Source organism: Nansenia antarctica, assembly GCF_963989245.1.
Source record: "Nansenia antarctica genome assembly, chromosome: 7".
Lineage (NCBI taxonomy): Eukaryota > Metazoa > Chordata > Actinopteri > Argentiniformes > Microstomatidae > Nansenia > Nansenia antarctica.
The window spans coordinates 3,221,346-3,239,343 of NC_137677.1; the positions used below are offsets into that span (position 1 = coordinate 3,221,346).

Genomic DNA, 17,998 nt, shown 5'->3' on the forward strand with positions numbered 1-17,998 from the left:
CCAGATAATGAGGACACATTTGCTAAGCAGGTAGCAAGAGAATTGCGCCAAGTTAAAGATCCAGCCATAAAAGTCAGGGTTAAAAGGAATATAATGGAATTATTGTATGATGCCCAAGAATCAGAACATGCCAGGGGTTTGATGTCATCAATGTCATCCTATGCATCAGGAGGCCCAGCCACTCCCCAACACCGACTGCATGAGCCCATGTATGGACTTTCCACACCAATGCCAGTGCCTCACTCATCTTATATGCCCCTGCAGGGTTATGCCCGCACACCAACCCACACACAAACCCAAAGCTTCATGGGGATGCTTTCAGAGGAACAGAACAGCTAAAAACCTAGAGATGTGCCCCACTGACACATTGTTCTGTTCATTTCAGTTCATTAATGTACAGACTTTTGTTTTGTGAAGGTGTAGAAAAGCAGTTTTCCTTGTTCATTTCAGTTCATTAATGTACAGACTTTTGTTTTGTGAAGGTGTAGAAAAGCAGTTTTCCTTGTTCATTTCAGTACATTAATGTATAGTGTTTTGTGAAGGTGCAGAAAAGCTTTAAAAACTGATACTGTTTCATATTTCAATACAGGAGAGGGGACAAATAAAAGCCCTGCTTTACTTTTATCTTGAGAAATTTATTTTAAGACAAAACTACACCAGTCAATGTTTGACTTTTTTGAGAATAAAATGAAAAACAAAGAGGTTTTGGCATTTCTCTAGCATACTGTATATACAATTTACAAAGAGAAGCGGCGAGGGTGGCCCAGAGGGACGGAACGATTCCTCTGTTTAGTGGGCCCGAAACTCCCTTGAACAATCTGCGGAGGAGGAGTGGTGAGGAGAGGAGTGGACTCTAAGGAGGGGGAGGGAGAGAGAGAGAGAGAGTGGGGGGTGAGATAGAGAGAGAGGAGAGAGAGAGAGAGAGAGAGAGAGAGAGAGAGAGAGAGAGAGAGAGAGAGAGAGAGAGAGAGAGAGAGAGAGAGAGAGAGAGAGAGAGAGAGAGAGAGAGAGAGAGAGAGAGAGAGTCAGTCTAAGTATATTAACACATCGTTCTGAATTACCATGAAGCTCCTGGCATTACTAAAATGACACATCCAAAAGGGGATAGTAAGAGTCCTCTGAACCACAAGGTGGGGCTAGTTTCCCACCGGAGAAGATTGGGTATAACAGCAGCAAGTTCTGCTCCTCTCAGCTCCTCAAAGAGGCTGGACCACAGAGTCCCTCTATTCCCACACCAGGTCTGCACCACAGTCTTTTACTGTGGAGGAATACTACCTATGGAATGCCATTTAGCTGATGCTTTTATCCAAAGCGACTTCCATCGCAGTGAATTAAAAACGAGTAGGTAAAGTGAGCTAATTGCTGTTGGTCCGCCATTTCTGACTCACGGTAGGAACCTTTGTATTGTTTACAGTTCACAATCGAACAATTTCAACAACTGCACAAGTCGCGTCACAAGCAATCGTGGATGACAATCGTGGCTGAGAGCAATCGTACAGTGTGAGCACAATCGTACAGTGTGAGCACGCACGTCGTAAGGTCTGATCAAGTCGGAGACGGTAGGACTGAAACTTTCAGTCGTGCAGTGTGAGGGGTTCACCGACATAACATCGCACAGTGGGCAGGGGCCTTTAGGGTGTTAAATGTTTTAAGGATGTGTTCCAAGTTTCCCCTGGCAAGGGTTCATTCATGTGTACTTTTGAAAATAAAACCCAATCCAACGGGCACAGGGTTTAAATCAACGGCACAGGGTTTAAAGGGCACAGGGTTTAAATCAAAGAAGTACAGCAAAACATTGTTATTTTTTTAGCACTTTACATTTTGCTTCAGTAACCAAACTGGCTGACAGTAAAATATTACTTACACATGTTCCAGGGAAGGGTCTTTGGAGCACGGGGTCCAGGGATAAGGTTGGTAGTAGTGCTCAACTCGGGCCTGTAAAGGAGGATCAGTTTGTTAGGATAGAAGGAAGGTGTTCTCAGCCCTGTAAAGGAGGATAGAAGGAAGGTGTTCTCAGCCCTGTAAAGGAGGACAGAAGGAAGGTGTTCTCAGCCCTGTAAAGGAGGATAGAAGGAAGGTGTTCTCAGCCCTGTAAAGGAGGACAGAAGGAAGGTGTTCTCAGCCCTGTAAAGGAGGATAGAAGGAAGGTGTTCTCAGCCCTGTAAAGGAGGATAGAAGGAAGGTGTTCTCAGCCCTGTAAAGGAGGATAGAAGGAAGGTGTTCTCAGCCCTGTAAAGGAGGATAGAAGGAAGGTGTTCTCCGGTTTGACATTAAATCAACTGCTCCAGTTTGAACAGTTCACATGATAAATACCCTATGAAGTAAGCATCCTGTGGAGGAGAATAAGACATTGTATTGTGTGGTGGAAAATTAAAGATGAGTTACACACCTGTTCTGATTGATCAGGTGTGTGGACACGCCCCACACGAAAGGAGGCGCAACGTCATCTGCCTCTGCAACAACAGAAACAGCATTATTATTACAACATCATACAATAACCTTTCCTTGTTCCACACCCTGCTGGGCATGCTTTGAAAATTAAATGGTTGCCCGAATTAGGGACAGCTCCCCAATGCATTCAGTTATGCATAGAAATGATCAGTATGTCACTTAATTAGCACGGCATCTATACATCTGAAATTTGCATTGGCTCAAGTGTGCATCAACTTCACACTGGGATATTTAGTCACTCACATTTAAAGTCATAAAAGCATCTTTGGGCTTGAATTAATCACAGGCCCAGCTCACTAGAGTACCGACCTGCATCCCAGTCCTCCTCACAATTGGTGTTTGGTACTGTCCAGGTGCTGACAGGGACGTGCCACTTGCTGTTCACCTCAGCACTGTCCACTGTTAACCAAAGAACCTGGTTAGACTCACTACAAGGAGCAAATGGGTTTTATTGACAAAGATAGTATCATTGAAGATACAACAACATTTAAATCTTACGGTCTTCGCTATTCACAGATCTCCTGTCCTCACAGTTCAGGATGTGGTGTGATAGCTCATTTTTGGGCATCAGGTGGCGGGCATTGAAAGGGCAGGTTTTCAATGTATTGGCCAGTTCTGGGTGATTCTAAAAAGACGAAAAAGAGCATATTTGAGAACATCTCATTTGAGATTTCAATGTCTGCAACGGCAGACTACTCCTACAACAGTTATTCCACGACAAGCACTACAGTTCTTACCTTACTGCACTTGATCAGATGGTATGGGAAGCGGCTGCCACGGATCTGGTGGTTCTTGTCATATGGACACTGAAGGAGTTTGTTTGGGTCACTGGCATCTGTTATTTCTATGAGCAATGGTAAGAGAAATGTGAATGAGAAATCAACATCACTCAATTCAAACGTTGGGTAAAGTGTGGTTCTTTTCAAATATACATATAGTATATAAGATAGGAATATGTGAAAAAGATAGGAAGGACATCCTAAGAAAATCTGTCTTTTTCAATATTTTAACATATGGACATTTGATTTTAATTTTAACAATATTGAGAGATGGTGGCAATATAACTAAACAAATAAAACTTGAAAAATCTTCAGTCTTAAAATTCAGATAGTCTATAGTTGTATGTAATAAAAATGAATAGTTTAAAAGATAACGTTGAATTTCATCATGTGTGTTCCATTTCTGCATAGCAGTGACACCTTGTTAGTTCTAGATTCTATTGATATAAATTCCAGTAATTAGCATGTATATGTAAAGAGGTAAACCTTGATAACTTTTGAACCATACATGATTTTCTCATGCAATTCTCTATGTGATGGACATATTTATTTTAATCTAAAGTGAAAGCAAAATGATTTGTGTGGACACCCTACATAGGGTGTCTTAACTTTTTCCTCAGTAGGAATTGGCATCTTTGTTCATATTTTGTTATACATGATAAGTTACATTTTCATTGTTTTTGGTTAAATTACATCACCTTTATCTATAGATATTGTTTGAAAGATCAAATATTGATGTAGTGTCCTAATTTTTTCACACTGTAGATCTTAAGGACTTTCAAGAGATGAGTGCAGGAATATTTCACAATGGTTTCTTAAAGCTCGTGTTTAGCCTACCAGTGTCTTCGAAGCGTTGCAGCTCCTCAAGTGTAGCAGTGGTCTTCGTGGGAGTGCAAGTTGATGTGAAGGCCATTCTGTTAGCTATGCCTTTCTTTTGTGGCCTCGGCCTCGCCAAATTCAGCTTCTATCACCAGCCCGCTCCCAATAAGAGAAGAAAATGAAATGAGCAGAAATTAGTGATGAATTCGTTAGTTGAAAAAAGAAAAAGGACATCAAATGAAAGAGCTATGCTAGCAAGCTAGGCCTAGGATCAAATACAACACTTACTTTTATCCTAAAACGATCACTGGCATTCATGCAGCAGCATTCAAATACTATTGTTTGGAATGTGCATCCAAACTGACATTGGTTATGGTTACGCTGATAGTTTTCAACAAAGTATATCAATATATATAGCTATATCAGGTATATATAAAAGTATATCTGCGTTCTGCGTTTCTCCTTCCCCCAACCTTCTACTGCGTCACTCAGCTCCATGCATCCACGTGGCAAACGTGGAAATCCATTGAGTCAGTGCGTTAGCGAACTCCGCCGTTTTTGCTTATACTGTACCATACATCTATAAATCAGCAATGTGTTAATAACATAATCTATCTCACCTTTACCGAAGTCCACCAGTCAGCGAGGTTTTAGTCAGTCAAATTCAGAAATGGACTCTGACAAACATACGACTGATAATAGATGACAAACCGGACAGTAAAACCCAAAAGAACAATTCAAAATGGGTTGACTGAAGTCGAGCTTGGAACTGTCCTTAGAAATGCTGGTTCATAAATTAATTTAGCACACACAATTATACTGTAGCTAAATTGTTATATTTCGTTAGTTACAGAACACCCTCAAACTCACCGCCCTCACCTCACTCACTGCTTTCAAACAAATCCTGCCGCGAACCATCATGGTGACGGCCTGATTGGGCACACCTGTGCTCAATCCTCAATCAAGGGTGGAGGGAGGAGAAAAGCCTGGGAGAGACACTCACACACACTTGGTGCCAGTGGGCCAGACTACAACTTGAGAGTTGTTTTGCGTTGGTTTAGTTAGTACAGCTGTAGTTTTGTATTGTGTAGCTTTGTAGGTTGTGTTTGTTAATCTTATGTTTGTGTCACTTTAGTCTTATTTGTATTTGATGTCTGGTAGTTGTCCACCACTTGGCCAGTTAGATAGTTTATTCTAATTTGGCTCTTTTTCAGGGATTGGGGTAGCTCTAAAGAACAACCAAAAAAACATATTTTCCCCAAAAATAAAATTTCACAACAATCAATTTCATTAATGGGAGACCCTGAAGATAAGAACAATCATTGTTGTCCTTTGTTCTACCTCGGGTAGGGGTATCTCGAAAACTAAAGCCTTTTTTGAGGACTTGCTGCTAGACCAGGGCTGGACTGGGACAAAAATTAGGCCCTGGCATTTTTGGCCCAGACAGGCCCACCCCAATCGGTCGGACCACACCCACCAGCACAAAAATACTTGCCTTATATACTCGTCTTATATACTGTGCTGTACAGTCATATGACAAACTGTAGTATTCCCCCAAACCACTACAAAGACGACTACATACAGTAAGCAATGGTACCAGTGCAAGTAGACCAGTGTACTCAGTGATCAGATTCCAGAGCGAATTTACGAACGCAGCCTTGTTGTTCTAGATTTTTTTTTTCCATTATCAACCTATCATTGCGCTTTAGAGTAAAACAAAGCACGCAACTGTCGCGTCTATCTTTTCATGGCAACTCTACATTGTGATTTACAAGGGATATTAACTAATATTAAGTAATATTATTACTTGGTTACATTTTGCAATTGATCCGCGGTACACATGCGTGCCGAACCGTGGGGGGCGATCCGTTACACCCCTAACAGCTACCTATATTTTCCTTACCGGGTCAACGGTTACAGGCTGACTCGGCCCCGCTTCTTCTGTATCCTCTCTATCCTCTGTATCTGTACCCTGCTCCCGCTCCTCCCTGCCAGCCTCCTCTTCAACCCTAACCCTAACCCTAACCCTAAACCTCTGTATCTGTACCCTGCTCCCGCTCCTCCCTGCCAGCCTCCTCTTCAACCTGTTGCTGTTGCTGCTGTGGTAAACTTGAGGGTGCAGCAAACATGTCCCTAATGTTTACACATTTGGCAGCATCTGCCTCGAGTTTCTTTTTGTTTTTCTCCCTAAGTTTTTCCCAGCCTCCCTTCCGTTTTAGTGTGCTTTTGCGCTCCATCTCTCTCAGTATCTATGCCAGATGGCCAGTCCAGCCCTGTGCTAGACTAATATTGCACATTATTAATTAATTCCTCACTATCGTCTCACGTCAAGCTACACGCTTATGACGCGGCAGTACGTCACTATTTCCATCAGCCAATTGAAAGTCAACAGGCCAGACAGTCAGGAAAACCAACCAATGAACGGCTGAGGGAGGCGGGGTTGTTGTTTTGAGCTGTCACTTTCGCTCCCGCGCCGCTGTACCGAAATACTTCCAGTACTTTCTCTTTCTGGTATCAAACCCGTCTAGTTATTTATGCGAAAGTGTCATTATTTTTTTTTTTTTTACCATTTGCTGGAAAAAGGACACTGAATCACGCACACAGAGGACGCTTTGCTGAACTTGCTACAAACTTCCCATCCACTCACTATCTTCTCACGTCAAGCTACACGTTTATGACGCAACTGCACGTCAATATTTACATCAGCCAATTGAAAGTCAACGCGCCAAGACAGGCAGGAAAACCAACCAATGAACGGTCGAGGCAGGCGGGATTGTTGTTTTGAGCTGTCACTTTCGCTGCCCGATCATCACAAGACCCCCGCACATGTGATATCGATCAAGTCAGCGCGCCTCCCGGACAGACAGAGAGACAGACAGAGAGACAGACAGAGAGGGTGTGACCCTGCCTGGAGGACACGCTACTGAACAACATATCCAGACACCGGAGACAATGCATCAACAATCTGCAAGCTGGAAAACATAGCTAAACCCTAAACAGAAGCAGAGATGGTTCACGTGTACAACTGCCACCCCTTCGCGTCCCAGCAGATCGTGCCCACCGAGCAGGAGCCGGGCTTGGTGTGTTGTGGCGGGGGCGCCCTGTTCGTGGTGTCCGCGGGGGGATGTAAGATCCAGGCGTACCGGCTGGGAGAGGAGGGGGGCTGTCCGCTCATCTGCCGCTTCGCCACCATGGGCGCCGTGCAAAGCATCCTGCACAGCCATATAGGTGCGTACCACCTTCCACTTCCTTATTATTATACTTTGCAATATGACAACCCTTGTGTACATAAGGTCCAGAGATAGGACATGTTAGGATATTTATAGCATAGCATAGAGTACACAGCACAGTGTTTATTTGTATAGTATAGTAGTATAGTATAGTGGATAGTGTACATAGCCTTTATTTATGTAAACCAGCTCTTTTCCCTTCTTGTTTTTAGTATTAAAAAAAATCCTAGCACCAGGGGAGCCCCCCCTCCCAAATTTCGTTGTATGGTACCTGTACTGTATAAATGACAATAAAGACCATTCATTCATTCATTCATTCATTCATTCATTCATTCTAGTTCATTGGACACATCGTGCATCGTGTAGGCTACACGTTTATCTGCTTTTTGATGTGAGCAAAGATGATTTTGACACCGTATTGAAGTTGATCTGGTTTGTTTATTCTTATGATTAGTTCATGAAAACAAACTGTACATTTGACATCCAATCCGATCTACTCAAATCAGGTACATTTAAAGGGCCGGTTTCACAGCTTAAGCCTAGTCCTAGACTAAAAAACATCTTCAATGGAGATTTTACATTGAAAGTGTGATTTAGTCCAGGACTAGGCCTTGTCTCTGAAACCGGCCCACAGTGTTGTAGGAGGATGTCGTAGACCTAGTCAGTCTCCTCTCATGATGACCTCATCAAACTCTCCCTGTGTTCTCCCTCCTCCTCCAGGGGACTATCTGGTGACCATTGAAGAAAAGAACAATGCTACGTACCTCCGGGCCTATACTAACTGGCGCTACCAGGTTTGTATGATCAATAGTTTTATGGCACTAGAGGTGTTTCCCCTTTTTGTTTGTCCAGGGTGACAGATAACTCATTCAATCATTCGTTTAATCGTTGATTCAGTACTACATTTAGTCGGTTATATATGTTATATGTTCATTCATTAAATGACGCATGTATGTATTCAGTCATTCAATTCGTAATTAGTTCATTCAATTCTACAATATTTTCATTCATTCATGCAATCATGCATTCCTTCGCTCCTTCAGTTCTCCATCTATCCATCCATTAAGATGGATTATATAACTTGTAAGTATAATTGTTCTCACTTGAGAGTGAGGGATAGGGGTAGGACAGGATCAGCTTAGGCTTCATCCTACTCCCTTTCCAACATTGATAGGCCTGTACTCTTCATATTAGTTATTTGTTCTTTTATTACTTTAAATCATGTTCGAAATAAAATATTCATTCATTCATTCATCCATCCATCCACCCACCCACCCATCCATCCATCCATCCATCCATCCATCCATCCATCCATCCATTCATTCATCCATCCATTAACTCCTCAGGCCGCTGAGAAGACCCGCGTGGGCGTGCGTCTCCTGGGTCACTTCCTGCGCGGCTCGTCCCTGCGCGGGGCTCCCAAGGAGCAGATGGAGATCATCGAGATCCCCCTCATCGAGCGCCCGCTGTGCGTGGCGTGCTGCCGGGTGACGGGGGACCTGCTGGTGGGCTGTCCTAAGAGCCTGGTGCTGTTCTCCCTCAGACGCCAGGCCCTGAACGACAAACTCTCCATCCTGGACTTTGAGCGGTGTCTCATCCTGCACCTCCCTGGCCTCTCTCCTCGGCAGGTGAGGTCTAGTCTCTTTGCACAGACCCCTAACCCTCTAGTATGTGTCTAGAATGTTTTTAAATGGACTGCACTTATATAGCGCCTTTATCCAAAGCTCTTTACAACGGCCTCTCATTCACCCATTCTCACACACCAATGGCGGCAAGCTGCCATGCAAGGCGCCGGCCGGCCCGCTCACTGGGAGCAATTTGGGGTTCAGTGTCTTGCCCAAGGACACTTCGACATGTGGCCAGCCGGGGCTCGAATCGCCAATCTGCCGACCTTGCGATCATTAGACGGCGACTCTACCTCCTGGTCTAGTGTTGTGGATATAATTGATTCTTAATAGATTTAGTAGAACTTATAAAGCACAAAGAGCTTAGATCAATTGTCTCCAAAGAGGCCTTTTATTAAGCAGAGTTACATGAGCGCAGAGAGAAATGAGCAGACCAATAAGCAAGAAGCAATAGCCCCAAAAGCAAGAAGCCCCCAACGATGGGTGGGACTCATATTTATAGAACTGTCCTCTGGTCTCTTTGCACAGACCCTAACCCTCTAGTATGTGTCTAGAATGTTTTTAAATGGACTGACTTATATAGCGCCTTTATCCAAAGCGCTCTACAACGGCCTCTCATTCACCCATTCACACACACATTCACACACCAATGGCGGCAAGCTGCCATGCAAGGTGCCGGCCGGACCGCTCACTGGGAGCAATTTGGGGTTCAGTGTCTTGCCCAAGGACACTTCGACATGTGGCCAGCCGGGGCTTGAACCGCCGATCTGCCGACCTTGTGATCATTAGACGGCGACTCTACCTCCTGCGCCACAGCCGTCCCATAGAATGTGGCATGCAGACTAGGTTGGCCTGAGTCACCGCCCTTTCAGGACAGCCGTTCCAATTCCATCTTTCCCTATTTCCCAGAATGCATTTCGATAGGGACTGATGAACTGCATTGCACTTGTTATTCAATGTACACTCCGCATGTACACTCTCTCTGCAGTGTACTTACAGTACCAGGGATCCACTACATGTGTTCATATGCCCTCCCTGCCTGCAGGTGGCGCTGTGTGTGGGCTACGTGGCTCTGCAGACCGAGCTGGAGGTGCTGGTGATGAAGCTGGAGAGATCCTCTGGTCCTGCAGCCCAGAGGTCAGGTGACCAGACGCCGCAGGAACACACGCTGGTCCCCCAGGACATGATCACTGCAGCAGAGACGGACCACCACAGAGGTAAACAACCATCTGCTGCAGGACCGTTCTACACATGACTGGTGAATATATTACGGTACATGTGGGAAAACTAGGGTTAGGGTCAGGTGCTAGGGTGCTAGGGTTAGGGTTAGGATTAGGGTTAGGGTTAGACATTTTTTTTAAAGAAAGCTAAAAACGCACTTCTTCAATATAGCCTTCAACTAGCTTATCTGCACCTGCCCACTGCTCATTTGCCAGCTATTGCACTTTAAATATTTTACTGTCCTGGATACTAGATTTCAGGGGTAACCAGGCCCGCCGAGATCCAAGTTAGGCTTAAGGAAGGGACAGTAGGTCCTGGATACTAGATTTCAGGGGTAACCAGGCCCGCCGAGATCCAAGTTAGGCTTAAGGAAGGGACAGTAGGTCCTGGATACTAGATTTCAGGGGTAACCAGGCCCGCCGAGATCCAAGTTAGGCTTAAGGAAGGGACAGTAGGTCCTGGATACTAGATTTCAGGGGTAACCAGGCCCGCCGAGATCCAAGTTAGGCTTAAGGAAGGGACAGTAGGTCCTGGATACTAGATTTCAGGGGTAACCAGGCCCGCCGAGATCCAAGTTAGGCTTAAGGAAGGGACAGTAGGTCCTGGATATTAAGGGGTAACCAGGCCCCGGTTGAAATACCCTGCAACCAAGTGAGAGGGCAGTACATTGCGGGTGGGGTAGCGTGTACCACAGGTGCAGGTCCCATACTAGCGTGACTACACTCACTGAGGGGGCTAAAATAATATATAGTAGTGTATGAATGTATGACATGTATCACATAGTGTGTAAGAAATGTAAATCTTTACCTTTTACTTTGACTGTTTTTCCCTGCTTTTATATTCATTCTATGCTTGTATATGTTTTTATATTCACTTTATGTTCTTATTCCTGTTGTAAAGCACTTTGAGCTGCATTTCTTGTATGAAAGGTGCTATATAAATAAAGCTTTACTTACTTACTTACTTACATGCCAGCATGTACCAAGTCACCCTAGCACCTAACCCTAACCCTAGTTTTCCCACATGTACCGTAATGGATGGATGGATGGATGAACGAACAGGTAGTGGGAAAGATACGTACTAATCCACTGTCCACTAATCAGTTGGTCAACACCAAGCAAGAGGACATAGAAATCACAAAATCACAAAAAAAACTAATATACACAGCTGATGTGGTGGTCCGATTGTCCTGGTTGTGTTTTTCCCCAGAGGGCAAGAGAGAGGTGGCGGGCGGCCACCACCAGGGCGGCGGCCCAGAGGACTTCTTCATGTTCCCCAAGCACCAGGAGCTGCTGGGGGACAGGGCCGGGGAGTGCGGGGTGGCCGTGTCTCTGGAGTGGACGGGCATGGAGAGTGAGGCCAGAGGCAACCTCCATGTCACCTACATCTTATACAGGTCTGGATCTGTCACCTGACGTGTCGTGACGTTAGAATTATAAGGTTCTATCTCCATTTTTGGTCAAAATTGAGTTTTTGACATAATCTGATCCATTAGGTGTTTATTAATGCCTGTGTGATGTTATTTTTAAAATGTTTAAATGTTTTAGTTAGTAATTAATAAAATACAAAGGTTCCGTCTCACAAAACATAATGGAATGTAAAAACGTTGACGCTCAATATCTCTGAACTGCCCTAAACGGAGATAGAACCTTATAATACTAAACTCACGATGTGTGTGTGTGTGTGTGTGTGTGGGTGTGGGTGTGTGTGTGTGTGTGTGTGTGTGTGTGCGTCTGTGTCTGTGTGTGTGTGTGTGTGTGTGTGTGTGTGTGTGTGTGTGTGTGTGTGTGTGTGTGTATGTAGGTGTGTGTGTGTGTGTGTGTGCGTGTGTGTGTGCGTGTGTGTGTGCGTGACACCCTGACGTGTGTGTGTGTGCGCGTGCGTGACACCCTGTTGGTTCTGTTCCTTCCAGGCGTTTTGCTCCAGATTTCTTCCAAGGCTGCAGTGTGGAAGAGACCCGCCTGCACTCCCTACAGCTCCACCCGGTGTTCACCAGTGAGTACTGCGGCCGCTCCATAACAGTACACAAAACCGTGAGGTCATAATGATAAGGTTCTATCTCCGTTTTGGGTAGTTCAGAGATATTGAGCGTCAATGTTTTTACATTCCATTATGTTTTGTGAGATGGAACCTTTGTGTTTTATTAATTACTAACTAAATAATGTCAACATTTGAAAAATAACACCACACAGACATTAATAAACACCTAATGGATCAGATTATGTAAAAAAACTCAATTTTGACCAAAAAGGGAGATAGAACCTTATAATTCTAACGTCACGATTAATGCTGTACATTCTCCTCTGGCCAGAGCTGAAATGTCTCATCAATATCGCTTACTGTATGATGTGTTCCATAATATACCACTCCTACTATATGTACTGTATATAATGACATGATAGTGTTGGTGTTTAAATAAAGCTATTTAGCTTTTTTCACTTTTTCGCTCTGTGGCACAGCACTCTAACCAAGCACCTTCTTCTAATTGGTTGTGTCTTCACCCCTGGCAACCAGGTAACCAGGAAGTGTCTGGCGAGGCGGTCACAGCCGCGGCGGAGCCCACGTCTCTGTTCTGTTTCTTCTCGCTGCCCAACACGGGGTATGTGTACAGCGTGAGGGGCGGGGTCGAGCTGGTCTCCACCTATCAGTACCCAGAGAAGGCCCAGCAGGCGGTGCTCACGGACCTCTTCCTGCACATCATCACCAAGTAAGTAAGGCCTGGGGTTTGAAACAGACACCTTTGGGCCTCTCTAGCAGTGTTCATTTTAGTCTACTTTCTCTAGCTTTCTCTAGCAGTGTTAATTGTAGTCTACAAAAACTCCAAACCATTGTAGTCTAGTTTACGTCATTGACAAAATGTTTCGACATAGTTTTTGTAGAAACAAACCACACTAAAATGTTTTCAGTTTTTCATCAACTAAAACTAGACTAAAACTAAGAAGGATCGTCTGAAGACTAAGACTAAATGTAAAATATTCAGCCAAAATGAACACTGCTCTCTAGTCTACCTGTCTAGCCTCTAAAGCGACCGACCTCCCCAGAAATATCCATATCCACCACTACAGTACATCCCTGATGTCCATGCCTTTGACTCTGATATGATATACAGCAGTATAGAGTTGCCAGTTTGGTTTCTTTCTGATATACAGTAGTATAGAGTTGCCTGTTTGGATTCTCACTGCTGTTATAGAGGATGACATTACATCATCAGTGTGCTGTTGTCCCCTGTGCTCCAGGAACGCCCTTCAGTGTTTCACTGTCCGCTGTGCAGCGGTGGCGGCCAGGGCAGAAGACCCTTACATCGACACGACTATGAAGGTGAGGGCAGATACACTGCTAGGCTAACGGACGGGCCTGCCACAAACTCTGTATTAACTCACAAATATTAAGGTGTGTGTGTGTGTGTGTGTGTGAGAGACAGACAGACAGACAGACAGACAGAGAAAAGTGAGAGAGAGGAAGTGAGAGAGAGAGAGAGAGAGAGAGACAGAGACAGAGAGAGACAGAGAGAGAGAGAGAGAGAGAGAGAGAGAAATAGTGTGGCAGAAGACCCTTACATCGACACGACTATGAAGGTGAGGGCAGCTACACTGCTAGGCTAACGGACGGGCCTGCCACAAACTCTGTATTAACTCACAAATATTAAGGTGTGTGTGTGTGTGTGTGTGTGAGAGACAGACAGACAGACAGACAGAGAAAAGTGAGAGAGAGGAAGTGTGAGAGAGAGAGAGAGAGAGAGAGAGAGAGAGAGAGAGAGAGAGAGAGACAGAGAGAGACAGAGAGAGACAGAGAGAGAAAGGAGAGTAATAGTGTGTCTGCCTAGCATTGATGCAGAGCAGGAGGGAGTCAGAGTCCTCTGGAGTCTGGAATGGGAACTAACTAGATAATCTAATCTGGAGCCCCGGCCTGGCTGCAGTGATGGTATGATAGTCAACTATTTAGTCTGCACATAAAGGGAGGTCCAATTAGATGACATTAGATTAGATGCTGGGAACTGCCTACTTCCACGTGAGCCCCGATGAATCTAATCTGGTAAACCAAAAATAAACATTCTAATCACACTGCTACTCATATGCAAAACCGTGTGTGTGTGTGTGTGTGTGTGTGTGTCTGTGTGTGTGTCTGTGTGTCTGTGTCTGTGTCTGTGTCTGTGTCTGTGTCTGTGTCTGTGTCTGTGTGTGTGCGTGTGTGTGTGTGTGTGCAGGCCTGCCCTCCCTTCACCATGGAGGTGTGTGCGCTGCGTATCCAGCTGTTCATCGGTCTGAAGGCTCTGTGTCACGACCACAACCACATCATCCTGCTGACCGCGGCCGACGTGGAGAGCAAGGAGGAGAGAGAGAGAGCCGCCCGCAGAACCATGTACGACCTTATTCCCCCTTCAGGCTTTTTCACACTGATCTATATGTTACGGTACATGTGGGAAAACTAGGGTTAGGGTTAGGTGCTACGGTGCTAGGGTTAAGGTTAGGGTTAGGGTTAGGATTACGGTTAGGGTTAGACATGCCAGCATGTACCAAGTCGACGTAGCACCTAACCCTAACCCTAGTTTTCCCACATGTACCGTATTCTCACATGTACCGTAACATATATACAGGGTTCCCACGGGTCCTTGAAATCCTTGAAAGTTTGTGAATTTGAGAAAAAGAAATCAAGGCCTTAAAGGTTTTTGAAAATAGACGTGGGTCATTGAAAGTGCTTGAATTCCCCTCTCTCTCTCTCTCTCTCTCTCTCTCTCTCTCTCTCTCTCTCTCTCTCTAAAAAAAATATATATTCATAAATGTTTATTTAGCTCGTCAACTAGTAAATAAGTCTCTGTTTTACTTAACTTTACACATATTTCACAATATATTGTTTTGCTGTGCTGTGGTAGAGAAGGCATCTAGTGTTCACACATTCAAGCCTCTCTTTTTAATTGCTGTCTGTGAGCGGATAGTTCCTATTATATAAATTCTCATCTAGATCTGTCTCAAACTACGCCGTGTTGGGTCCTTGAAATTGAGGGAATTGAGTCTTGAAAGTCCTCGAAAGGTGCTTGAATCTGATGTTTCAGAAGGTGTGGGAACCCTGTATATACCACTATATACAGTATATCTATATACCACTATATACAGTATATCTATATACCACTATATACAGTATATCTATATACCACTATATACAGTATATCTATACGACTTGTTTATTATCGACACTTCCATTAGAGAAAGTGACTCAGCTACATTACAAGTGTTTGTCGTTGTGTGTGTTGAACATAAACCCACTACTGTGATTCTTATTGTAGCGAATTAAAAGATCACAAAACCCTAGCAGGGATTTTCCAAGCGGTAGGTATAGAGCCGTCGACCACTCCCGCTCTGGAGCGCTTCCTGTCACACCCCTTCCTGTAAGTTCCTTTATCCTCCAGCCCCCCCTCCCCCCCCCCGCCCCCCCCAACCTACCCCAAGATGGTGTGCCCCCCCCCATCCTTTCGGGACCCTTTTGGACCCGAAACCCCTATTTAAACAACCCTAACATGGTAACACCTCTCTGTGTGTGTAGTGACTAACTGGTCTGTGAACTCACACAAAATCTGAATCATTTATTTATTTAAATGTTTTGTATCTGGGTTTGGCTCCAGATCTGGAAGTGCTTTACTTTAGTCAGCTCCTCTCTTGTTGTCACGCCGAAGCCTAACATGCATGTACTGTACTGTACAGGGGATACATTTACATTTTTACATTTTTGGCATTTAGCAGACGCCTTATTCCAAAGCGACTTACAATCAATACATTTGACTAAGCAAGTGAATCATCAATCCACCAGTCGTAGCAGGAAGAGTAATCCAGCTCAGGCCCGGGGCCACTGATAGAAGGAAAAACCTTCTTCTATCACCTTCTTATAATTATAAACCTAGTTTATTTTTTATTTTTTTAAATTTATTATATAGACACTGGAGAAACAGAGAAACAGAACAAGGGGGTCAATATAAGTTTTTAGGAGACACTGTAGACACACTCGACAGTCACAGGCAGCAGTTGGCTGAAATGCCGACAGATAAGTAGCCATTGTGGCGATCATGTGCCACAGTCACCACATGATACCCAGCAGTAACCCAAGCAGCTACAGAGCAGAAATAGGGCAACATGGAGGAAATACCAGGAAAGAGCAGACTCTTAACACAACTGACCTTTTATTCAGTCAGACACGCAGGGAAACACAGGGGCCCCTTCATGTCACATGAGACTGCTTTACAGCAATAAGCCACTTACTTACCAGCGTTTGTGGCTAATAGCATCAGGTTAGTTATTATCTGTTATACAAGGAACGCACACACACACACACACACACGCACACACACAGGCAACACCGCGGATGTTAGCATAGGGGTCATTAGGCCAAATGTGGAAATAAGCATGAAATGATTCCCGATTAATGCTGTGCTACCTACCTGCCTTCCATAACATTGTCGTTCCATTAGGTTTAGGTTTCAAGCTTTTGTTTTGTTTTAACAAACTTGAAATTAAATGTGTGTAATGTTTTCCACCTCGTAGATGTGAAACTCCCAGCCACCCTGTTTCACAACATTCTAGAAGCTGTTTCGACATTCTAGAAACCATGGTATCTACACATGGTGTTTATTTACAGAGATAACCCCTGTGTCACTGTGAATTGACCGGTGTCATGGAGATGACGAACCGTTGCCTCAGTTTTGCTGACATCCTCTTTGTCTGACCTCCGCCCCCCCCCCCCCCAGGTCCAGGAAGTCCAGTTTCACCAAGCCCCAGGACCCCAGCGAGAGGGGGCATGGCTGGAACCTGTACGTGGTGGACACCGTCCCCCCCCTCCAACTCTATAACGAGATAGTACGGAACTCTCTGCCACCTAACATTCTGGAACTCTCTGCCACCTAACATTCTGGAACTCTCTGCCACCTAACATTCTGGAACACTGTTGTGGATTTAATTGATTCTTAATAGATTTAGTCAAACTTATAAAGCACAAAGAGCTTAGATCAATTGTCTCCAAAGAGGCCTTTTATTAAGCAGAGTTACATGAGCGCAGAGAGAAAGGAGCAGACCAATAAGCAAGAAGCAATAGCCCAAAAGGCAAAAAGCCCCCAACGATGGGTGGGACTCATATTTATAGAACTGTCCTTGGTCATGAGGTCCCTATTCTTGGGAACCAATCATATTATACAAATCTGTGGTTACACAAGTTATGGGCCCTCCTGTCCATAGTCAGAATTATTCACTGCGCCACAGATCTTGGCCCGTCCCTTACAGGAAGGAAATGGGCCTTCCTTGAGTGCTGCTAGATTCACCAGACTGTAGAGAGACTTACATTTCTCAGTATGAAATGATATAAAACCACATCAACACCTCAACACTAAAACACAATCTCAACTATAGCTAGATGTCACATTTAAGTTCATTACTTACATCCCTCACACACCATACCCTCGGCACATTTTAGTTTCTAAAAATGTGACTTTTTTCTTTTTTTCTTTCCACACCCTTTTAGTATAATGTCGCCGTGATTTTCTTCTGCTGTGTTACGCTGACAAAAGTAGAATTAGATTTGTTTTAGGAATTGTGTTTCTGTGCTTGTTGTGCTTTATGCACTTATGAGTGTTCACAGTCGACATCGTAAGCTTAGAATGATAAGGTTCTATCTCCGTTTAGGGCAGTTCAGAGATATTGAGCGTCAAAGTTTTTACATTCCATTATGTTTGGTGAGATGGAACCTTTGTATTTTATTAATTACTAACTAAAAAAATGTCAAAATTTTGAAAAATAACACCACACAGGCATTAATAAACACCTAATGGATCAGATTATGTAAAAAAACTCAATTTTGACCCAAAAATGGAGATAGAACCTTATAATTCTAACGC

General features: G+C 44.2%; 2 protein-coding genes across 3 annotated transcripts in view; one reads left to right on the plus strand and one right to left on the minus strand.

Annotated features, from left to right (window-relative positions):
* cp (ceruloplasmin) overlaps positions 1–17,998 on the minus strand; it is a 423,180-nt gene that overhangs the window by 378,562 nt on the left and 26,620 nt on the right. The window lies entirely within an intron of this gene.
* Positions 7,058–17,998, plus strand: part of hps3 (HPS3 biogenesis of lysosomal organelles complex 2 subunit 1) — a gene marked incomplete at both ends in the record, with an annotated part of 18,560 nt that continues 7,619 nt past the window's right edge. The window contains 10 exons of the mRNA XM_080535755.1: positions 7,058–7,277; positions 8,000–8,073; positions 8,626–8,907; positions 9,950–10,121; positions 11,335–11,521; positions 12,038–12,120; positions 12,640–12,832; positions 13,362–13,443; positions 14,330–14,484; positions 16,859–16,967. Coding sequence (XP_080391881.1) covers positions 7,058–7,277; positions 8,000–8,073; positions 8,626–8,907; positions 9,950–10,121; positions 11,335–11,521; positions 12,038–12,120; positions 12,640–12,832; positions 13,362–13,443; positions 14,330–14,484; positions 16,859–16,967 — 1,557 coding nt within the window. The remainder of the gene's footprint in view (positions 7,278–7,999; positions 8,074–8,625; positions 8,908–9,949; positions 10,122–11,334; positions 11,522–12,037; positions 12,121–12,639; positions 12,833–13,361; positions 13,444–14,329; positions 14,485–16,858; positions 16,968–17,998) is intronic.